Source organism: Anabrus simplex, chromosome 4 (assembly GCF_040414725.1).
Source record: "Anabrus simplex isolate iqAnaSimp1 chromosome 4, ASM4041472v1, whole genome shotgun sequence".
Lineage (NCBI taxonomy): Eukaryota > Metazoa > Arthropoda > Insecta > Orthoptera > Tettigoniidae > Anabrus > Anabrus simplex.
The window spans coordinates 360,395,682-360,421,450 of NC_090268.1; the positions used below are offsets into that span (position 1 = coordinate 360,395,682).

General features: G+C 38.3%; 1 protein-coding gene across 2 annotated transcripts in view; it reads right to left on the minus strand.

The window, feature by feature from the left end:
- usp (ultraspiracle) overlaps positions 1-25,769 on the minus strand; it is a 589,909-nt gene that overhangs the window by 86,876 nt on the left and 477,264 nt on the right. For both annotated transcript variants that reach the window (XM_067145771.2, XM_067145770.2), the window contains exon 2: positions 5,191-5,323. In XM_067145771.2, the coding sequence (XP_067001872.1) occupies positions 5,191-5,323 (133 nt within the window). The remainder of the gene's footprint in view (positions 1-5,190; positions 5,324-25,769) is intronic.

A 25,769-nucleotide genomic window follows, 5' to 3' on the forward strand; every position in this document is an offset into this window, starting at 1 on the left:
TATAACTGACCAATCGACTTTCTGAGTCACACAATGAAGACTTTTGAATGTGTACTGGATGCATGTTTCTGAGACATCAATGATGTAATACATTGAAGTAATACATCATTGAAGGAATACAAAACCAATGTGATTTTGTAAAAGGCAAAGGGACTACAGATGTCATGAATGCAGCATGCCTCCTAATGAAATAGTACTATGAAGAGAGGAAGACAATCCACATGGCATTCTTGGAACTTGAAAGGGCATTCAGTTGAGTGATTAACAAGCTTATCTGGTAAGCTCTAAGACTATATGATATACCCAAAACATACATTTGATGGGTCCAGTTTCTTTACAGAAATGTCACCAGTTACTATTTCCGATGTGCTGTAGAAATGAAAGTGTTCAATATCTATGCTGATGTTTAACAAGGTTCATCTTTATCCCCTCTCCTATTCATTCTTTGTCTCACTATCAACCACATAGGTGCAGACATTGCATCCACGGATGTTGTTCTTTGCCGATGACATCATGGCCACCTATGAACTTCATCAAGATCTACAATAGCTAGTCCAAAGTTGAAAAACTGAACTTCAGGAATATGGACTGCAACTTCACGTGAACAAGAGAGGATATTTTGAATGTGGAGAACAGACTAACGGCTCAATTACAACAGAAGACACTGAATTCATGATTTCCGGGCTCTTCAGATTGCAATACACTTTTAGATTTGAGGTTCTGGGTCAACATTGCCTGGATGACATAGTGCCAAGAAACAGGAGTTCTTTTATCAGCAGATGTCACTCTTCTTGAAATCAAAAGTTTATAAGATCATTATTTGCTCAGCTGCATTGAACAGGATGAAGTACTGGCCAGCTACTGAGAAACACACACAAATATTGCATGTCATGGAGAAGACGATGGTTCAATGATCACAAGGACTCAGTGTGCTGGATCATGTTACAAACCAGAAATTTCACAAGACATTATATTATAGGACTAGCACCAATCACTGACAAACTGCGTCAAGATTTGGCTATGATCGTAAAGACATGTACTGTACAGTGACAGTAATCCAGAAGAGCATTTAATTAAAACCCTGCTGACTGCCAACCACAAAGACTACCAAAGAAGCATTGGCTAAACACACGACGACAACTTGACCATGGGTTACCATCCAAATCACTACAGATCACCTAAAATGGAGGTCAAGGTGCAAAGAAGAAAACTTTCACTGTACGGATTGATTCATTATTTCTTTATTTGAGATCTGATCTATATACAGGATACTTCTTTAATACTACATTATGTTTTTTTCTACATATGTTGTTTTATTGTTCTGTTTTACTTCCATAATATCATGTTGCAGGTTAAAACATCCATTGAACTGCACCGAAACTCAGTGCTAAGTTCTGTAAAAATCTCTTGAATCAAACTTTGTTTGAGTTTACAAAAGGACTCTGCTCCAGCACACACCACTAGAGAATGGTTACAAGCAAATGTTCCTGACATCATTTCTGTTGCCGACTGCCACCTAGCAGTCTGGTCTCAATCATCTGGATTACAAATTGTGGTCAGTGCTCAACGAAATGGTTCGCAAGAAGAGACATCCTAATATTCACAGACTAAAATAAGCCTTGAAGCTGCTCTCACCAATGTTAACATTAACATTGTCTGTGATGCAAGCAATGCATGGCCAGGGAGATTAAAATCCTGTGTTGGAGACCTGCACAAAATCAGTGCCGAAAGAAAAATATGATGTGTGGGCCATGTTCTGTGGATGATAATATCCTAAATATTATTACACTGATGTGGATACCTTCAGGTTGACACAAAGGAAGAGGAAGACCACACCACACCTATCCACTGAACATTTTTTCATTGATAAGCATCCAATGGAATGAGGCAGATAACCTGGCAGCAGATAGGATTTGCTGGAGAAATCATGTTGCTCAATATGCTAGTTAGCATGTGAGGAACTAAGCGTAGGTTCAAGAAACAATTGGACATTTTGAATAGCATGCCTAAGATTGTTAGTGTAAATGCATGTTCTTACATATTTAAAAAATGCATTTCTCTTTTCAAAACTACTGCATACATTGTTATTGTAATATGTCGCAGTCTTTATGGCCAGCCTACATTAATAGCTGCCGTTTTGACAAAATGTGCTGTGGTCATCTTAGCGAATGAAATACCAGTAGTATGGTGTGGAACATAACTACGATGTCATCAGGGCTCGTACTGGCCGTGTGAGTAACAGTTGAACATAGGATGGGTAAAGATATGAGATCTCAGTGCATTTTAATCGCAGCCAGATTTTCGGTGCCATAAACATGGGCCATTCGATCTCCGAGGTTGTGCAGGCACAGGACTTCCCACATCACACATGTTAAGAGTATACCGTGAGTATGTGAATTCCGGCAAAACTACAGCCTCCAGAGTGAGCTGCCATGGTGTGCAAAGTGACGATGACAAGGGTCTCTGTTGCTTAGCTTGGATAGTAAGGGGTGGATAACTGAGCTGCAGTGCATCAGATCACTTGCAAATTCAATGATGGACAACAACAGATCACTTGCAAATTCAATGACTGACAACAACAAAGTGTCAACCACCATACCATCCAGAACCATTTCCTCGCAGTAGAATACAGAAGCCACAGCCAACCTAGTGTATATCCAATTACAGCACATCAATAGATACATCGATTGCCATGGGCAAGGGAAAACTACCATTCAACTCTTTTGTATATCTGGTTACAGCACATCACTGGACACATCGATCGCCATGGGCAAGGGAACAACACCATTCGACTCTTGAAACAGGTTATAAAGTTGTCTGGACAGATGAGTCACAGTAGCAGTTGGTATACAACGAAAGCAGGGCAAGAGTACATCACCGAGCATGTGAAGCAAAAGAGCCTCCTGCCAGCAAGGTAGAATTCCGGCTGCTGCTGCTGAGGTGGTGGTGTCCTCATGAGGAGGCCTGTTCACAGAGGATGAAATGAGGTCCTTGGTACACCTGCCAATATCTGTCCTTCACCAGCAAACAAGACAGAAACCTGCTACCACATCAGATCATGTCTGCTTATTTGTTCACCTCCAGCACCCTGCAGGAGACCTGTACCTACAGCAAGACAATGCACCAGTCCATCGTTCCTGAGTTGTGGCCAGTCCATTCAATGAAAACTTCATGGACAAGAGGAAGTTTGCCTAACTCCCAGGGTCATATGGCCTCAGTCCTACTGAACACAACTGGGATGCTGTCAAGACGAATGTCTGCATCCAGGACTCTCTTCCGAACAATCTCCGTTCATCACGGGATGCTGTGCAGTGGTCATGGATACATCATGTCTCCCTAAGGTTTCCGGTGTATTGTGGAGCCTATATCACGTTGCATTGCCTCCATCATCAAGTTGGTGCTACAGGCTACTATCCAGGTATCTCAAATCCAATTGTTCATAAGTGTATATCTGTACCGTATTCAAAGCAAGCAAATGTTTCTATCCAGTTGCCAACCTAGCAAGAAAAGTCTTCCATACTATATGTATTTATGGAACAATAATTGCATGTAAACCACCAGTCTTACACATCCGGCAACTCTTCTCACCGAATAGTCTTTCCTAACAAAAGTGACCAAGTATACTTGGATACATGCTGACCCCAGAGGCACAGTCAGTCAATCACTGGCCTTCTTACTAAGATACCAGGTTTTATTCCATATGAGGTTGACAGTGTATAAAGGTATTTAAATGTGACAACTCTCTGTCGTCTTCCAGTCAACACCTGTAGAAGAACATTCCAGTACACTGGCATCTCTTAAAATCTATAACAATTGAAAGGATATTAAACAAACAACATTATTTTTAAAAAGATCAAACTTCGACATTGACCATCTCATCACAGCCAACAGGACAACAATGTTTCCTTGCTGATAGTATTTGCTTTCTATCCCTTAACTTTGATTCACTTTCTAAACGTAGGCATACCTGCCAACTTTACTAAACCAAAAATCAGGAGATTTTGATACGAAAATCAGGAAAAATCAGGAGAAACAATTGGTCAAAACTGTTCATTCTACATGTCTTGCGCAATACAGGAGTACTATGGTATATATTATAATACGTATTGTCCCAAAACCCGACTGTTGCTATACGAGGCTACAAGGCTAAAAATTACACATCTCTATTCCCTCACAGGAAGTATGTGAGTGAGATGATCGGTCTCTGATAAGTCTTTCGAAAATACTATGAACTCATGCTCCACACGTGTGAATCAGTCATGCACTTCGATGCCATTACTTGGTAAATGCATAGAATAATATATTGCATCTCGCGCCAGCGGGATTATGCAAAGCGCAATGCTACTTTTATCAAGTAATAAATTAAAATTCGCCAGAATTGTCTCCAAATGGCTCCTAAAATCTCTACAAAAGTCACTAGTTGCTATCTTTGAAATTCTGTCACTAAATTACTAAAAGACTCCAAATCTAGCGACTAGTCCCTAGAATCGACTAGACTCATGGGAATGAACACGAACATAGCACGTGAGAACGAGAGATCGACAATCGATATGCGTGTCGCGATATACAGGTTTCAATAAAATCGCATATTCGCGCGTATTTCTCGTATTAATAAACGTTGATATTTCATTTTAAAAAGGCCACTGGCGTACAAAGCTGAAATGACGGGACTTGAAAACAAATGTTTGAAGTTCACCAAAAATAAGCTAAAATCGGAAGAATTAATAGAAGAATCGGTAGGCGGGAAAAACTTTCGAAAATCGGGAGTCTCCCGCCTAAATCGGGAAAGTTGGCAGGTGTGCGTAGGGCTCTAAGATATTTGTCAGGATTTACGGCGTCTTTCAAGGGACAACTCTATTGACAAAACATAAACATACTCATCCAAAATCAAAATCTGATCATGCTTATAGAGTTATTAACAACTTTTCATGTAGTGTACAGCAGAAAAGAAAAATCCCCATTAGAGATCTCTCTGCTCTCCCACACATGGATATGTATATACAAATACCTGAACTCAGTATTCTAACTGCATTTAACATTTTTCTTGAGAAAGTCCTTATGATTAAAAATCTTCTTTTAAAACTACTCCCAGCAGCCTTTAATCATATTGAAATAAAATGTCTTTCTTTACATATAAATCATTTGGTTATAAGATTGCTACCAATAAGCTAATTTTAGATGTAACCTTACTTTGGACTGCTAGGACCACCACCAGTGGGACTAAAGCTGCCTGAGCTAATGAGACTGGCAGTGTCTGGTTTCATATCCAGAGGTGACTGAGGACCCATGGAGCTCATTGACAGGTTGTTCTCTAATGTGAGACCTGAAACACACACAAAAAGAAAATTAAGTGAAGTGAATGAAAGAAACAAACAAGTGACAAATCAAGTCATATATAGAAAGATAGGAACTTACAATAGTATAAACACAACATCAGATCAGTATCAAAAGAGGGAGCAACAGAAAAGGAGAAAACAACATTTATTTTTTAAATTTTATTTAGTAATTCATTTATGTTTGTTAGTGGTTTAACATCAAAGGTTTTCAGCAATGCAAGGATGAGAAAGGTCTAGGGGATTGTGGAGGTTGTTGCCATGGCCTTGAGGTATAGCCTCAGCATTTATTATTTTTTTTTTTTTTTTGCTAGTGGCTTTACGTCGCACAGACACAGACAGGTCTTATGGCGGCGATGGGATAGGGAAGGGCTAGGAGTTGGAAGAAAGCAGCCGTGGCCTTAATTAAGGTACAGCCCCAGCATTTGCCTGGTGTGAAAATGGGAAACCACGGAAAACCACCTTCAGGGCTGCCGACAGTGGAATTCGAACCCACTATTTCCCGGATGCAAGCTCACAGCAGCGTGCCCCTAACCGCATGGCCAACTCACCTGGTAGCCTCAGCATTTGCCTGGCGTGAAAATGGGAAACCACAGTAAACCATCTTCAGGGATCCTGACCGTGAGATCCAAATCCATCATCTCCCAAATCCAAGCTCACAGCTATGCGTCCTTAACCGCACAGCCAATTCACATTGTCCATGAAAAACATCTTCATTTACAGCTGTCTTCAAATTGATGTGTTCCTTTTCTCCTTTTGTGTTTGTCTGGTGTTCTTGGTCTTTTATCACCTATATCCATTCCTAGGATTTCCTAGTACCATACCACATATAGGCTATTATTACGATGGGGTCACCACTCCCAAAGGCATTTTATACCTACTGCCAGGTGTTATTGTAGGCCGCTCCACTGGAGTACAGATGCTACAAGTTTCCCTCTTTCGCCACCGATGCCATACGGAAGTCCACCTTCTCCGCCACTGATGCCATTGGGGGTCTTCACCCATACCCTGGACTTGGGCCCTCCATATTTGTGACCCCTGGAGAAAGGGTGTCCCAGTATTTTAAAGCCCCCAGGAAAGACTGAATAGAGTGAAAAAGGAAGCAAAAGAGAATTATAAATAAAGTTTTATTGCAGCCAATGGCCATATGTAAATTTTCTACTCTTTACTATATTCATGTAAGGACTTTTCTCTTTTGCTACACTTATTGAAGTGGTATCGTTCACATATTTTCTCACACAGTTTGCACACGCATTCGTCGCTTGGATCGTGATATATCTCTTTTACGCATAGCTTATGATGGAAACCATGTACTGCCAGCCTGTTGATAGCGCTGCGCATGATCTTATTTGGGCCCATCCAGTCTCTGTTTGTCATAGCATCCGTCACGTAGAACTCCGGCCAGATTTCTTCTCTTTTGCTTAACCTCAGATTTAGGTGAGCAGTGGCTTGGGGTGTCGATGGCACAGAGAGATATCTAAGGTCCTCGATAAGGAAAGGCTCCTGAGCTAGTTCATAAGCTAGTCTAGATGGAGATGTCTTAGAAATACCTAATATTCTTTTCAGGAAGGTAGCTTTCACTTTTTCAAGGGTAGTTATGTCAGATGTTGATAATTTGTCCCAGATTAAATCTATGCCATATGTCAGAATGGGTAGTATCTTTGCATGAAAAAGTTTCATTGCTGAGCCTATTGATATTTTGGTTGGGTCTTGTATATCGTAAATTCCTCTTATTGCTGCTGCTGCTCTTTCCCTCACATGTATTTTGAATGAGGATCCTGACGTTTGTAGAGTGATGCCAAGGTAGCGAAAATTATTTACTGTAGTTAAATCTACCCCTGCATATGAAATTCTATCTGTCGCTGCTATTCTTCCTCCTTTTCTGAAGACCATACAGACTGTTTTGTTCTTATTAACCTGGAAGTCGTTTGTTTCGGCCCATTCCTGTAGTCTGTCTACTGCGATCTGAAGGTCTTCTCTGTTTCTCGAACCTATTATCATGTCATCTGCGTAGGCATACAGCACTGTTGGCAAATTATCTGTTATTCTTGTGATGTCTTTTGTAGCTACGTTAAAAAGTGTAGGACTAATGGGGTCTCCTTGTAACACACCGTTTGTTTGAGTGATGGGGGAAGAGAGTGATACCCCATCATCTATTCTCATGCTATTATAGGCTAGAAGGTTATTTATTATAATCTTAAGTTCGTTGTCTGCTCCAATCATGCCGTCTAATTTTTCCATTAATTTTGATCTGTTGAGCATGTCGAAAGCCTTACTGAAGTCAATGAATATAGCATAAAATTTTCCTTTTGGGTGCCTAAGTGCTTCTTGCACTTCATCTAATAAATTAGCGACAGCTTGTAGAGTTCCTCTGCCTTTCCTGAAACCGAATTGTTCTTCTGGGAGATGATCATCTATTAGTTCGTTAAGTTTTTGATTAATGATTTTTGTATATACTTTCATGATGTTGTTCTCTAGCGCTATCCCTCTATACGAGTTTTCATCATCAGGTTCTCCTTTTCCCTTGTATAAGATTTTTATGTAGGACGTCCTCCAACTTTCCGGAATTCTACCTGTTTCTAGACATTTATTGAATAGCTTGGTCCAATAAGGTGCTAGCAATTGTAGAGTATCTTTTAGATTCTCGTTGTAAATTCCATCCGGACCGGCTGCTTTGTATTTTTTAGTGTCTTGAATTGTTCTCGTCACTTCATCTATTGTTATTTCTAGATTTTTTGTCGAACATTTTGCCACTTCTAGTGCTAATGTTCGTCTTCCTGTATTTAGTACATTATTAAAATGGGTTTCCCAATTATTCATGTTTATTTGATTCGATGGATTCATCCTTTTCCTCTTTAGAGCTACAAAAGGATCTCTTAAAGCTTCTTGGGCTTTCTGTTGTGCCTGCATTTCGGTATAGTTGTTCCTTTTCGATTTCAGTAATTGTTTATAGTTTCTTCGTTGTATCGCGTACGCTTGTAAGGTGATTACAGTTTTAAGTCTTCTGGCTATATGTAGTAAGTTGAGCGTTTTTCTTCTTTCTATGTAGCATTCTTCATCAAACCATTCTTTGGACTTCCGAGGTTTCTTGTGGAACAAAGAATCCCTTATTATTCCATTGATGGCATCTAGAGCTGTTTCGAGATTACCTTCCTTGATGAGCTGATGAGTCTCTTCTATTCTTTGGCTGTTTTCCTTAAGTTTGTTTTCGTCTATATTTCTTGATCTTATGCGTATATTCTCTGTTTCGTGTGGAACCTCTTGACTGATTAAGAAATTTGTCGATACTGGTAGATGTTTCCTTTGTGCAGCAATACCTTGATTTCTCATAATCTGATGTCTTATCAATTTAATATTTCTTCCTCGGTAGAAAATTAAATCAATGGTACTGGAACCGTTTGGAGCCAAGTAGGTGACTTCTTCGTTTTTATTGATTAGACGGTATCCTTCCATGAGCAGCATTTCTAATACGATATCTGTTTTGCTAGTCTGTTTATCCAGACGACAATTAAAATCTCCAGCTAGTATAACATTTTTGTCCTTGTCAGTAAGTGCTAGAATTTTGGCTATTTGCTCGACAGTGTCTTCCACTTTTTTCAACGGACTAATATAAGTTCCTACTATAGTAATTTCTTCTGCTTTCAAGATTACTAAGTTTTCATCTATTATTGTATCTATCAGTCTACCCATTTTGTTGTTGTACATGCAGGTCACTCCTCCTTCTGGCCTTCCTCGATCCTTCTTAATTGATAGTGCGTGTTTGCTGTAGTAGCCTGGCGTATCCATCTTTTCTGTCAGCATTGTTTCTGTGATTATAATTATATCATGTCCTGCCCAAGGATTTTCTGGGATTGTTGAGAGCAAACCTCTTATTCCTTCTACATTCCATAAAATCAAGTCAAGTGTGAGGTTTCCTGAATCAGAGTTATCTTTTTTGATTAATGTATTCATTAACCTATTGAAATTTTGCGCCTTCTTGCCTTCTGTTTCGAAAACGAAACTGTCTTACTAGCACGCCGGCTGGCCAGAAAACTGGTTCCATGGCTCGTTCTTTTTCCGCAAGCGGGATGGAGATTTTAAAGGCTTTGAAATATCCTTTAGTTTGTAATTCTTCACAAGTTACCTGGTTTGTTATTCCTTGTTTTTGAAGATGTTCCTTAATTTTTTCTTCTGTAGTATCTCTGTGGAGTTTTCCTATGTAAAACCAGGCCTTTCTTTCTCCAGCTTTGAGCTCGCTATTGCTCATTGTTCCAATTATTGTGGGCTCATTACCCATCCCTTTCATTTTTCTGGTTTTATTATCTTGTCGGGGTGCTCCTGTGTTATTCACTTTTCCCATTTCCACATTCTTATTCGTTGTGATATCATTGATTTTGCAATGTGTATCCGTTTCTGCATCCTCTCCTATTGTTGTATTGTTCCTTTGTATTTCCAGGTGACTTGTTCCCTTTATAACTGATGATCTAGATGTTTGGGCAAATTCTGTGTTATTTTGTTGTGAAGTTGTAGATGTTATTGTAGTTAGTAGGTCAGTTTGCATAAGTTGTGTCTCCATTAAAAGGGTCATTTTTGTCATTAATGTTTCACCTAGTTCTTCTATTTTATCCTTTAATTCTTTATAATTGCTATTATAGTTTCTGGCGATTTCTGATTCTTCTTGCGAAGTTTTGCATAGACCATAGTTTTGAAGCCTAAAACGACATGATTCGCACATCCATAGAAGGTTTCCCTTTCGTGAGTTTAGTGCCTTGATTTCGGTTGCTCCGAGTGATGTGCATGAATTGTGGTACCATGAATTGCAGCCATCACATCCTATGGAGTTATCATCTTGTGTAAGTTCTATGGCGCATTTTGCACAATGTTCAGTGTTATTTCCTTGTGTTGCTGGCATAATTAAACCAAGGATATATCGTATTTTAAGTATTGCTCAGCAAAATTATCAATAATATCTCATTAACAGTAACAGCAATCCGAAACTCACCTTAACTTCCAAAGCAATGAGAATTATATGCATGGCATTCTTCAAGAGCAAAATGACCACAAAGGGAAATGGAAAAAGCTGTATTCATATATCAGGAATCAAAAAGGAAAAGGAATCCAAATTCCTACAATGGTGGGAGAAGGGAGTGAACACTATTTAACAGATACTGAGAAGGCAAACCTCTTTAGTAAGGAATTCAGATATTCAGTAGATGATTGTCAGGAGTTGGAAACCGAAACAGAAGATACAGAAGGAGGGACACAGAGGGAAACAAGAAGCTTCTCATTCACAAATGAAGATATTTTCAGAGAAATCCAACTGCTTCAGCAAGGAAAAGCAGCAGGAAGTGATCAAATTACTGGGGAGGTGTTAAAGACAATGGGGTGGTACATAGTGCCTTACTTAAAATTTCTCTTTGACTATGTCATAAATAATAGTGTAATACCAAAGGAATGGAAGGAATCTATAATAATACCAATTTATAAAGGAAAGGGAGATAAAAGGAAACCAGAAAACTACAGACCAATCAGCCTGACCAGTATAGTTTGTAAAATACTGGAGAGTTTAATATCAAAGTACATCAGAGGGATATGTGATGATAAAAATTGGTTCATGAGGAGCCAATATGGATTTAGAAAGAAATTTTCTTGTGAGGCACAACTGGTGGGATTTCAGCAGGACATATCAGATCAATTGGATTCAGGAGGCCAGTTAGATTGCATAGCCATAGATCTTTCCAAAGCCTTTGATAGAGTGGAACATGGAATATTATTAAAGAAATTGGAGGGAATAGGACTGGACGTAAGGGTTACACGTTGGGTGAAAACATTTCTAAATTCAAGGGTTCAGAAAGTCAAAGTAGGAAATTACGTATCGCAGGAAGAGAAAGTTGGGAAGGGAATTGCACAGGGTAGTATAATCGGTCCGTTACTTTTCTTAATATACGTAAATGATTTAGGGAATAATATAACATCAAAAATACGGTTGTATGCAGATGACATAATTGTTTATAGGGAAATAAATACCATTGAGGATTGTTCAGAATTACAAAGGGACCTTGAGAGTATCCAACAATGGGTTGAAGAGAATAATATGAAGGTTAATGGAGGCAAATCAACTGTTACAACATTTACAAACAGGAGTTATAAAACTGAATTTGAATATACTTTGGATGGGGTAGTTATCCCAAAAGATGGCAAGTGCAAATACTTAGGTGTAAAATTTGAAAGTAATTTGCACTGGAAGGGTCATGTGGATGACATTGTTGGGAAAGCATACAGATCATTACATGTCATAATGAGGCTACTTAAAGGATGCAACAAAGAATTAAAAGAGAAAAGTTACCTAAGTATGGTTCGTCCATTATTGGAATATGCAAACAGTGTTTGGGATCCTCACCAAGAATACCTAATAAAAGAAATAGACAGTGTGCAGAGGAAAGCAGCAAGGTTTGTAACAGGGGATTTCAGGAGAAAGAGTAATGTATCAGAAATGTTAAAGGAACTAGGGTGGGAAACTTTAAGTAAGAGAAGGGAGAAAACTAGACTTATAGGGTTATATAGAGCCTATACAGGAGAAGCAGCATGGGGAGATATCCGTGAGAGGCTTCAGTTGGAAAATAATTATATCGGCAGGACTGACCACAAATGTAAAATTAAAAGAAATTTTAGTAGAAGCGATTGGGGTAAATTTTCATTCATTGGGAAGGGTGTAAAGGAGTGGAATAGTTTACCAGGGGTAGTGTTTGATCCTTTTCCAAAATCTGTACAGATATTCAAGAAGAGAATAAACAGCAACAGAGAAAATAAATGAAATGTTAGAGGGCATTCGACCAGTGCAGGTTAATGTAAATAAAAAATGTGTGTGAATAAATTAATTATATCCCCTAGTCTAAGGAGTTTGGACAGCCAAAGTAGGGGACTGCCTGTAGGGGTGAAGTACAGTGGGGACTTCGAGGGCCCTGGGACCGCTACGGTAGCTGTGAAGGCCCTTCAGGAACTCTGAAAATTGGTGGCAAAAGGGGCTCTGGTTAAGATGCAGCAGGTCGTTATGCTACTTAGGTTCCAGAATGGGTAAAGGAAAAAAGAAAAAAGTAAATAAATGCAATGTAAATTTTAATCTTATACCAGTTGTACAGTATCATTTGAAGTAATTCCACATAAAGTATATCAGTTGACTATATTTGTAAGTAGTTCAGGAGATATTATTAGTAGAATTTTGTAAACAATATAAATTTACTAAGGATGAGCTGTGTGTTTAATAGAAAAAAATGTTAGCATAAATTGTATAATATTGTATTATAGGAAAATTTTGTTCTCTTGTTAATTTAATATTTAGCGCTTGACAATAATGTATTTTAGTGTACCATTTGCCACCGAGGTAGGCACCTCATTTGCAAATAAAGAGATTTTGATTTTGATTTTGAGTTTGAAGACAAGGAAAGGCAGAGTGAGAAATGAAGATGTTAGGAAGGAAGTTGGGATAGGAAAGCTAAATTAGAGAGTTGAAAAGAATAAACTAAGGTGGTTTGGACGTGTAAAGAGGATGGAGGAGAACAGAATTCCAGGACAGATGCTGGAGGAAAAGTGCGAGGGCAAGAGAGCAAGAGGAAGACCTACAACAAGTGGACTGAATCAGTGAAGACAGCAAAAGAAGATGAAATTTAGACTGGGACAACATCATGGAAGAGGAATGGTGGAAGGAAAGATGGAGAAGTGCGATAAAAACCCCAACCAGGCAGGAGCTGGATAAGGGGAAATGATGATGAAGATTCATCCTTATCCTTTGGTATCTTCCCTTTTCTTGTGTTTAACCAGATTTCTTCTTACCCCACACTACCCACATCAAGAGAGAAGATATATTGAGGTGGCCCCTCAATGAATGTTGATGCTCACCTTCTCGATGAAGTTGAAAGCAGAAACAAATTTATCACAGGTTGAGAAGAAACAGATGAAGAAGAACAGGGATTGATGAGGAGAGAGCGTATCTATTTGCATTGCAAGAACGGCAAACTGATAGGATTGGGAAGGTAGTGGACATGGCCTTAATTAAGGTACAGCTCTAGCATTTGCCTGGTGTGAAAAATGGGAAACCACGGAAAACAAACTTCAGAGCTGCCGATGGTGGAATTTGAACTTGTCATCCGCCAAATGCTAGCTCACAGCTACACGACCCTAACCGTGCAGCAAACTCAATCAGAACGGCAGTAAATTAAGACGTGGAGACTGTCCTTGTCCTTTATGTTTTCATGTTTGTCTTTACCTCCTCTATCTATAACTATAACTGACCAATCGACTTTCTGAGTCACACAATGAAGACTTTTGAATGTGTACTGGACGCATGTTTCTGAGACATCAATGATGTAATACATTGAAGTAATATATCATTGAAGGAATACAAAACCAATGTGATTTTGTAAAAGGCAAGGGGACTACGGATGCAGCATGCCTCCTAATGAAATGATGCTGACCTCTTATTGTGTTTGTATGCCATCCATGTTGCCAAGACCATTAAGGCATCAAGTCTATGGTTTGACACCATGGTAAGCTGATTTGAATCCCAATGGTGAAAAAAAAAATGTCACCATCAGAATCTTGACCGGCAGGGTAGAAGACGTAATGGTAGTGGTATACAATTTCTATATACAGTATTCCTAATCACCTGATAGCATGCCAAAAGCCTGGATTCAATTCCAAACCTCTCTGCAGTGTTCATATGGAGTGAAGGCTGATGATGTTGTTGATGGTGATTTGTCCATTGGATAGAGGCATCAAGCCTTGAACATCCCCTGATGTTATTCAATAGGAGTAGGCTATTTCTTAAGAAGGAAGCCATACTTTCCAGTGTTGACTTAGTTAAATATAGGCCTAACAAAATCTTTCAAACTAACAACTTCAATATAAACTATAACATTATAACATCCAGTAAAAAAAAAAATACACACTATTATACAAAGAATGACACGTTTCGTTCTACAACAGCATCCTCAGATTCAATCGAAACACTTAAATCATGTGTATACAATATGTACAGTATTGTTTACATTGTGTAAATTTGTCAATGATAGAGGATTTAGTGGTAATATGAACAAGTATTAACAAATAATGATTGTATTAGTATTCAACCATCACTGAATAATAATATTTATTCTTCCGCAAATGAATGAGGTTGCCAAACCAACAAAGAAAATATTCAGTATAAATTTGGTACAGAGTAAAAAAATCATCCTATTGATAATGTACAGAACACAAAGAAGTAGCAGATCTCTAATTGATTTAGTTAAGTGGATGGAGCACAGAGGTGATGTCTCAAGATCACTATCGAGGCTATCAATATTTGTATGCCCCAGCTCACACTGGTATCATTCGGTACACCGAAACATAAGTAGGTGACCAGCAGTTTAAGAATGGTGCACCCAGTATGAGCCCTATGACCTCGATGTCCTCAAGGTTGTACTTATTGAGGTAATAGGGAATGGTTGGTGAATATATCCTCTTTTTTCTTCATTGACTTCAACAAACCTTTTTTTTGCTCCCAGGTTTGAAGGTAATCACGCTGATTTGTCTTATCCCACCGTCAACTGTGAGGCCATGGAACTCCTTGTGTATTAGATACCCTTTATCACGTAGTGTATCTAGGCTGCCGAAGGGTAGTCCGTTGTCTCCAAACACTGTGAAACAGTGTGCCAACACAGATTTAAGCCCTACCCTACCACACCGTCATCATCATCATCATCATCATCATCATCATCATCATCATCACTGTGGTGTTAAAAAGCCACATAATTCATTTTCCTATAACATGAACTGGACTTTTTAATTCTGCCTTGCAAATATTATTATGCTGACAGTGGCTATTTATTAATATTAAATATTATCCACCAGCAACAATGAAGACTCTTCATTTAAAATTATTATTTCGGACTACTTGCCTACACATGAACACTGTGCGCAGATATTTATCTCTCGGCAAGCAGTCGCACTTGGCCTCTCTTCAATTGGGATTTTAGGGGTGTAATTAGACGTCATAATAAAATGTAACTTAACATTATTTCAGCACTGTCAATTCAAACTACCAGTATTAGAGTGATTTAAAAACTCTGCATGGGTGATTCTCTATTTATTCTACAGTGTTGAAATAACTGTACTGTTAACTTTGCGTGCTACTCAAACCGTGATATTTATTTTTCTGGTAAGCTATACTGACCAATTTAAGAGTTTATGCAACACATACATATCTTAAATTGGTCTTAATCTGGGATTTTCAGGCATTATGTTCCTCTGTTAGACAGTACTCATGTAAATTTAACCATCATTTGAAAGTGAAATTCATACTGAGCTATAACTAAAATTTGAATCTGTTTTGTGTCTTTTCACCCTAAACAACGTACTTCGTTGACTTGTATTGAGCTTTTTCTTAGTGTCATTCTGTATGCTAAGTGATTTATGTACTTGTTGCATCATATAGCAAGATGTTAATTCCTGTTTTATTTTATTACCATTTATGTCCTTTTTAAATGTCAACTTTACAATTAAAATTTCTTATCCGGATGTTACTACCCTTTTATTTATATGAGAACTTGTGGTGTTGTGCTAACTTATATCTTAACGTTCCCAATACCTCTTGAGTCCCGCTATTAGTTTTTCCTTTTTTTTCCTATTAAAAAGGTTTGCGAGATTTAACAACCTTTGGTAGACGAGACCACGAGTTCACCATTTTCCAAAATTTGGGGCAGTCTGAGACATCAGTATCAGAAATCCCAGCAGAGGCTAAAACTTTTTTTTTTTTTTTATTGAGTCACATGATCCCAGTCTTGTAGCTTTTGATGAGGGAGAAGAATCTGTTTGATGAGAATGCGTGTACTGTAAATCCACTCCACATTCTTGCAGCACTGAGAAGAGCATCTGGCGGTCAATAGAGTCATAAGCCTTTGTAAATTCAACCAATACCACGGTAATGTTCATGGCCCTCACACGTTTTAACTGGAGAATAGTTTTCAGGTTGAAGATCTGCTCGGTGCAGGACCGTCCTTGCCAAAATCCTCCCTGATATTCACCAAACATGTGGCCACGCTGGCTCTCCGCATTGTCCTGTAGAATACTAGACAAAACTTTGTAGGCTATTTGCATCAGCGATATTCCACATTAGTTGTTGACATAATTTCAGTCTCCTTTCTTGTGCAGTGGGTGTATTCTATTTTATGTAATTTTCAGGAATTTCTGTTTGCATAGCAACATTTTAAAGTTTTTTCCATGTTAACTCATATTCTAAAATATTTCAATGAATTTTCTTATTGGTAATATACGTGATGTATAGGTAATTGTTGAGACCATGTTATCTACATCCTCATGCTTTTGTGCATGGTGATATTGTGTGACATTCCCTTGTTTAATCTGCCATTGTTGTTGGCCTCCCTCTTAATAATTACGGCTTCAGGTAATGCTTAGCCTACATTCATTATCTGAGATCTAATTTCTAGAAATATAGCCACCCATGCATCTGAATGTGTTAGAAGTTAATGATATATCTGGGTTAGGAGAGATAACGAGGAAGAGAAAGGAGATTATAAAGTGTACTTGATGGGTGTTAAAAAAAAAAAGGCAGAGTGTGAGGTAGGACTGTTCATCAGGAATATTAATGTATGCAACACAATTTTTGTTAGGCATATAAATGAGTGAATTATGTGGGTAGATTTGGCAGTTGCATGAATTAGATCGAGAATTGTCTCTGTGTACTCACCATGTGAGCGTGCAGATAAGGATGAAGTTCGCAAGTTTTATGAAACACATGTAGTCAGAATCAACAGCAAGGATAGGATAGTGCTAATGATCGATTTAAGTGCGAGAGTTATAAATAGAACTGAAGGATACGAAAGGATGATTGATACATGTGGGGAAGACATGGAAGCTAATAGGAATGGGAAGCGTTTGCTGAACTTCTGTGCTAGTATAGGTTTAGCAGTTACAAATACATTCTTTAAACATAAGGCTATTCACCACCACACATGAGAGGGTAGGGGCACCAGATTCATAATAGACTACATCTTAACCGACTCTGAATTCAGAAAATCTGTTAGGAATGTGCAGATTTTCCAGGAATTTGTCAATGATACAGACCACTACCGGGTCTGTAATGAACTAAGAATCTCTAGGACGATGAAATTAAAGTACATGGATATGATTGGTGGAAAGTTCCAAACACTGGACAGTAAGCAGGTTCAGGATGTAGAAAGAGAATGGGATGCATACACGGATGCTCCAGTAGAAACAGCAAGGAAATGCCTAAGAACAACTGTGTGTATAGATGGAAAAAAGCAAACATCTTGGTGGAATGATGAAGTGAGAGAAGCCTGTAAACGTAAAAAGAAGGTGTATCAGGAATGGTTCCAAACATGGGCTAACTCAGACAGGGAAATGTACACAGTTGAAAGGAACAAAAGGAAACAAATAAGTGTTGAATTCAAGAAGAAATTGTGGGAAGATTTTGGTAATAACCTAGAAAGGCCAAGCACCAGGGAAACCTTTCTGGAAGGTAATAAAAAAATCTTAGAAAGGGAGGGAAAAAGAAAATGAACAGTGTTTTGGGTAAATCAGGTGAACTTGTAATAGATTCCCGGGAATCACTGGACAGGTGGAAGGAATACCTATTTTGAAAATCATCTTAACGTAAAAGAAAATCTTCCTGGTGACATCACAAACAACCAAGCTCATGGGGACGAGGAAAATTATGTTGGTGAAATTAAGCTTGAGAAAGCGGGAAGGATAGTAAATGAACTCCACTGTCATAAAGCAGTAGAAGCAGATTAAACTGCTAAAAATTTAATACTGTATCTGTAAGTTTTAGACTGCACAATTACATGGTAATTATCAGAATTAAAGAAAAGAGTTTGGCGACTATCAACTATAACAACTGTTATCTGCGATCCCTTTGGAGTTATAACTGGTTTCGACTATAACAAAGGTGAGTTCTTACGTGTCATATATTCAGCTAGAATTCATTCATTATATATTATATTTTGTTTTGTCATTGTGGACCTGCATGATCATTTTATATGCTGTTTTTTTTATTGGATGAATTTAAAAAAATGGAAGTTATTTTCTCAATGTATCAAGTTATCTTCCAAGTGCCCAACAGGGTGTGTCTAGAACCCATTTACAAGAATAGCTTTTACATGCTGAACTGCAATATCATACAAATAAATCATTAATGCTGATTCTCAACTATACTGCAATCTCAATTGATAATGAATACATGAAAAGAGGACAACTTTGTCCCTTCAGTGCAAATAAATCTTATTTCAAAATGCTTCATTCAAATAAAGACAAAAAACATAGTTTATGAGCAAAAGCACCTAAAAGTTATTTTTATGACGACAAAAAGAAAGGCAAGTTCTAGAACCCAAATTCAAAATGAAGAGGAAAAGGTCATTCTATCTCAATTATCTTTCTAATACTGAAATCGTATTCCATAGTGTCCATACAAGAATTTCACACATAATACAATGAAATGAAATTAAAACTATTTTTGATACCATCTCAGTTTCAAGATAGAACAATGCTATGTGGGTGGGAAGAGTAAACTGTCAACTAAGATGCTACTGACCTCTCTACAGTGTTACATTCACAGGAATCTATTTTTACTTGAGTGTTACGTAATGGAACAGACCGCCAAACTGAGTCACTGTCACTAATAGATGAGTAAAGAACAAAGGTGAGCCAAGTTTCTGGTCTACATCACCAGTGGAGCATTGGCCCAGCAGTACAACCTTGGGATGGCAATATAATAAATTTAGTTCCCACTTCACCTGAGAGCTCAGCAGTAGAGTTTAGACAATAAACACCACTAACCATACAAGTTTTTATATGAATCTTAATTTTGACTCTTCTTAACCATTTCATTCACATGTTGTTAAAAGGACTGCCATTTTAAGAGATTATTTTTTTTAAAATTGGGAAGTAATACACACTGATCATCATTTTCTCTTATCCATGTGCAGCTACATGGAGGCAAATAATCTTCCTCTCCATCTTAATCTAGATTTGCACCATTCCTCATTCATTAAGACTAGTTTACACTACACTAGGTTTTGCAATTAAGTTTTGCAACTGGCTTTTATTTGAATTACATGAATTTAAATATAAAAAATCCTCCTATTCCATACATTGCAACATATTACATCAATAAAGATAATATATCTACATTAACCATACATGTTTCGACCTATTTTAGAGTCATCTTCAGTGGAAATTAAGTCCTAAAATGTAAGTTACCATAAACTATTTAACAAGTGGCATATTAAAATCTTGCACTAGTCTCCTAGTGATATATTATGAAAACAGCTCCCAAAAGAAGTGACTTAAATTTGTTATATTTAAAATCAGTCTTGAGATGTGAATCTCTTCTGTGCATGTGTGAATTGCAGTATCGACAGACACTGCATTACAACACCAGCAACTTTTGCCTACTTACAACTTTTCTTGAAACTAACCTGCTTATTTTGAGGTTATCCGTTACTTGGTTTGAAAATGAAGTGGAGGTGTAAAGAAATAATGAAAAGTCTATCTGTGCACAGTCCAGGTGTGTTTATGGGATTTTAACGATGCTATTTTAAAAATAAAAGCTGAATGCACTACTAGTACTACATCTATTCTGGAATGTAGTAATATGCATTGACTGACAGTTGATGAACTCAAATTAAAATCCATTCTATTACAAATACCTACACAAATTAACTCACAATAATGAAGACAGAGAATAGCAAGAAGTCCACTAGTAGAACGGAATAAATTTCTGGAGCCGAGAATTCCCTAGTTCAACATTGCTGATTTCCTCATGACAAAAACAGTTTCCAAAAGAAGTGATTTAAATTTGTTACACATAATTTATTAATGTTTAAAAAATATCACATTAAAATATAGTTAGATATTTACTTTTCATATTCAATCTTCTACAATAATTACCTTTTTCAGCAGTGGCGGCTCGTGGAAAAATCGTCCTACGTGCTACAAAAAACAAGCTAAATACGCTGTTTTAAATCTGCATATTGCCATGATGAACAACTCATACTTCAAACTTGGTACTACTACTACTACTACTACTAATAATAATAATAATAATAATAATAATAATACAACTTTTCTCACAATTTATAACTCAGAACAAACAAAAACAACATTAATTTGGAAGCAGATGAATTCTTCGACAACTGTCTACAAGATAAATAATTCATTGGAGAAATATTGTTTTTACTAACCTAATGGCGCAACTTACATCAGTGCAAATAGAATCGTGGGAATATAGATCCCCACTAAGAACACTAATTTAATTTCACTTTATATACACTGCAGTGGATAAATAATTTGATAAATCTTTGTATAAACTTTAGCATTAACACAATGACAGAAAAAACACGCACCAGTAATATAACTGCGAGATTTAAAACCGCACAAAGCAACTGAAAGAGCTGCCAACTGATTCATTGAGACCTCCCCTATTACCAGAGTAAATATCCGGCTCCATGGCTAAATGGATAGCGCGCTGGCCTTTGGTCCCAGGGATCCCGGGTTCGATTCCCGGCAGGGTCTGGAATTTTAACCATCATTGGGTGTACGTGTTGTCGTCATCATCATTTCATCCTCATCACGACTCGCAGGTCGCCTACGGGCGTCAAATCAAAAGATCTGCATCTGGCGAGTCAAACATGTCCTCGGATACTTCCGGCACTAAAAGCCATACGCTATTTCATTTCACCAGAGTAAATTACATTGTAATGCGGGATAACATTTAGGGTCAGTCAAAGATTCTTTGACTCACCTACGAATTCCTTATTTTTGGCACAAAAGGAAGATGGATATTTTAATAAGCATGTGTGAGATAGATTGCCTCCACTTACGCTTTACTTTCGAACCCAGACGATGCTACTCTCTAGTGGCAGATTCGCTTACCACGTTCAACATAAGCACGGCCGACTGGATCCCTCGCTGCGCTCCGGGTAGCAGGAGACATCGAGTAATTCTACCCCCTTGCGGGAGAGGAAGTAACTATAAACGGGATCAGTGAAAGTTGATCCCGGTTTACGGTATACTCCGCCGGCTAGGGGGAGTGTTGCAAGCTTGGCTGCGCCTGCGTATTGCTTCCTTCAGGCTACAGGCAAGGGCTCACTTCACATGAGCACGAGCCTTGTGCCCCGGGAGAACGGCGCTAGGTGTTCGACAGATCTCGTCCTGATTTGCACAAAACACAAATTCATATCGTACTCAAAACAACGAAAAGGCACCACATAAATAATATTCCTTACAGTTCCAAGCTACGTGCTGGAGCCCGGTAGCACGTACTGACCGGCCGCCACTGGCCACGACTAGTTGCGATGTAAGTATCTATAATAACTGATGAGATGATGATGATGATGCTTGTTGTTTAAAGGGGCCTAATATCTAGGTCATCGGCCCTTATCTATAATAATTAGATAATACCGAAGTAAAATGCAAAAGATATCATGAAACTACAGCATGCATTAGTGTCTCTGTATGAACAACCATCCATGCAATTACTTTCACGAAATCATCATCATCATCATCATCATCATCATCATCATCATCATCATCTTCTTCTTCTTCTTCTTCTTCTTCTTCTTCTTCTTCTACCACTTTTCCCACATCTGTAGGGTCGCGGGTGTGAACTGCGTCGCACATGTGGATTTGACCCTGTTTTATGACCGGATGCCCTTCCTAACGCCAATCCCATATGGAGGGATGTAATCACTATTGCGTGTTTCTGTGGTGGTTGGTAATGTAATGTGTTGTCTGAATATGAAGATGAAGTGTTGAGACAAGTCCCCAGGCCAGAAGAATTAATCAGAGGCGATTAAAATCCCCGACCCAGCCGGGAATCGAACCCGGGACCCTCTGAACCGAAGGCCTCAATGCTGCTCATTCAGCCAATCAGTCGGACCATTACTTTCATGAAATCTGTTTCATAAAATTAGTTGTGAAACCTAGTGTCGTCTGGTAAACTAGCCTTTACAGTTTCTCAAATCGGGTATTGTTGCCTTATGCTGTTCTGAAACAGATCCATCTATCATCAACTGAGCCATTTTTTTTGCTTCTCTCAGATGTCATTTGCAGTTTCATTGTTCCTTTTTTGTATGCTTTCTTCATTCATCCAATGCACTGTATATGTCCAACCCATCTCAGCCTATATTTCTACATTTTGTTCAGTGGCAATTCGTGCATGAAGGCTTTTGGGCGCCGCCTTTTCATTTAACGCTCTGTAAGTGATTAAATTACATGGACAAATGTAGCGAAGTCGAACTTAGTGTGATATTCAGTTATACAATGTATCATTATTATTTCGCCTGTAAACATGTTGCTTTTCTTACTTTTTTAAAAAAAATGGCAAAGGCTTTCACACCGTGGCTGCTGTCCAGCAACAACGATGTTTTCTCTTTAGTCGTGAGGCGCTCGGACTGTGGCAGCAGAGCCCCGAGTAGGTCCCCAGACTTTGCTAGTGTGCGGGGTGCGGGAGGAGCCTGGAAGGACGATGTAGTTTTGTCAGGGGAAGGAATAGTGCAGGCGGGTATGATATGTCCGGCAGAGCCCTCAGCAACATTGCCAACCACTTTAAAATGCACCTGGGCTTTTTTCCCTACGTCTTATATTAATTGTTGTTAGAGATTAATTCCAAAACATTTTACCAAACAATGAATTCCATTATACGGTGGTCAAATTGTTAAATACGTGGTCATGCTTTGAAATTTGAGCAAGGAGATAGAAATTCGGGAGTGCACTGTTTATTTGTTTTCATGAATGTTGTTATCAATTGTGATTGTGATCAGTGAGGCAGGGCAGTGCCATAATAGTCGGGAATGCCTTAGCTGTTAGCCTGTTAATTAATGTGTGTGCATAAATACCATTGAAGTGCAGTTAATTAATTAATGCTGTAGTGCATGCAGATTTCTATTTAGCCAGTGTCATCGGATTATTATTATTATTATTATTATTATTATTATTATTATTATTATTATTATTATTATTATTATTATGCGTGAAGGGTCCCTTTCGGAATACACGAAGCTTTATTTATGATTTTGTTTGCGGAGGATCCAGTATGCTTTCATCTGTTGACTAAAGATCCTCTTCCTTTCTTCTGTCCACTTGGTACCAGTATTATTATTATTATTATTATTATTATTATTATTATTATTATTATTATTATTATTATTATTATTATTATTATTATTATTATTATTATTATTATTATGCGTGAAGGGTCCCTTTCGGAATACACGAAGCTTTATTTATGATTTTGTTTGCGGAGGATCCAGTATGCTTTCATCTGTTGACTAAAGATACTTCATTCTCTGGAGTAACTTCCCACTTGTCAATTTTCTTTCTATATATATTTCGATTCAAAATTTCTTCAGGTTGAAGTTGTGCATTCTTCATGTCCGTTTTTGTTTGTTGTATCCAAGGGAAATTCTTCAATTTATCAACTCTTTCAAGAACTTGGTGGGTTAGTCTGGTTTCTGGAAGCCTCCTAACATATCCATAAAATTTTAGCTTTCTTTTCCTGAGGTCTGTCGCAATATTAGATCATTTTTCTGTGGATATTTTCCAGCTTGCCTTGTTATGAAGCGTTCGAGTTTATTAATATTATTCATCTAAAAGTATCGTGGTGCTGGTCAGGGAAAACTGGACCAAATGGAGGGGAAGGAGATAGCGCCACAGCCCTGCCACTGATTTTGTTGTTCAATTTATTATACTTTTATTTCTGTTGTTTTAATTTCTCACTCTTCTTTTTTGTCTCCTGTACAATATTCCTCAGAAATTTGTGTTCTGACGAGAGAGAGAGAGAGAGAGAGAGAGGGGGGGGGGGGGGGCTGGAATAAATTCCCACGGGCTCCAAGATTAAAAAAAACTTTTTCCCAAACCACTTATGATTCCACTCCACATAGTTTCCACCATAACAAGGCACAAGTTTTTGAATTCTTGTATCACAGAACGATTCTTCATTCACCAAGCTGATTAGTGTGAGTGACATAAAGCCAACACAAGATGGCACTGATCGTACTGCCTGCTGCAGTGAGCCAATCCAAGCTGATCAGAACCAAGCAGGTATCCAAAGCTCAAGCAAGTTCCCACCGAATTTCAGTACATATGAAAATGGACACATGGCATCTTGCCTGGCTGTTTGGGATCAGAGGAATAAGCATTATCATAACAGAGATGTAACTGAAAAAAATGTGGGAAGAAGTTGTCCTTGAATTCAATTCAGCATGTAAGTAACTTTAATAAAGGTTCCTGGTTTCCAACAGAATTGGCAGCATATACATAGGTAAACATCATGGGTTAATATACTTTTCCTCTATCTCTTATTCAATACCAGTCTTCAAGCAAACACACTTTCTTGATGTAGAAAAGATATGGCACTCGAATATGTAATTCTATAACAGTGACCTTAGAATAAACCCCTGGCCACCCCAGAAAGTTTTTGGGGATGCCTGTCTTCCTTGTGAAACTGGGAAGCAGAAATGAGCCCATCAGGGCTGGGAAGAGATGGATGAAGAACAACTAGGACTGATGCAGACAGAAAGAGGAAAGGAAATAGTTCCACTCCCCTTAAAACACCAATCCTCAAAAGTTAAGTTGTTATCTAAAAATGGTGTCAAATTTCCCTATTGGGAAAATTAAATGATCATAAATGTGTGTTACATGTCTCTCGGTCACGGCCATCCACCAACGGCTGCTAATTTCAGATGACTGCAAGCCATAAGAAATAGCCTGCCGAGTTGTTAGGTAGCAATGTTTGGCCATCCATCCATACTTTACATCATAGCCTGCATGGGTGCTAGGTTACACTCCATCATACATTATGTTATATGACAGTACAGTATTTTGTTACACAAATTTATCACATGTCGCGCAGCTCTACAACATTTTTTTGTCAATAACATCTACGAGGAGTCCCCTTTCATCTGGACAGAAACAGAAGCAACATTAAGAACTATGCTACAGGAAAATTGCCAGAAGTAGCCTAAATGAAGTAAATACAGGCATGATTAAAGCAGCAGGGGTACAGGGTCTGCAAAGACTACACAACATGCTTAATGCACTGTGGGAGACCAACAACCTGCAGAATGGAAAAAGAGTGTTATCATTTTTCTGTTCAAGAAGGGAAAAACTGAGCGAGTGGCTGCAAGGTTTGGGTCACATAGCTGTCAGCTCCAAACCCCACTATAGGCAGCCCTGTGGTTTTTTGTGGTTTTCCATTTTCACACCAGATAAATGCTGGCCACAGCTATGTCCTTTCCCATCTTACACTCATCCCATCCTTGTGTCACCAAAAACCTTTGATGTGTCAGCGCAACGTTAAACCACTGGAAAAAAGAGAAAACACCCATGTTGGGCCAACTTATTTCTCCATTATTATGGCAGGATGATTGGTGACCCAATAAGGAA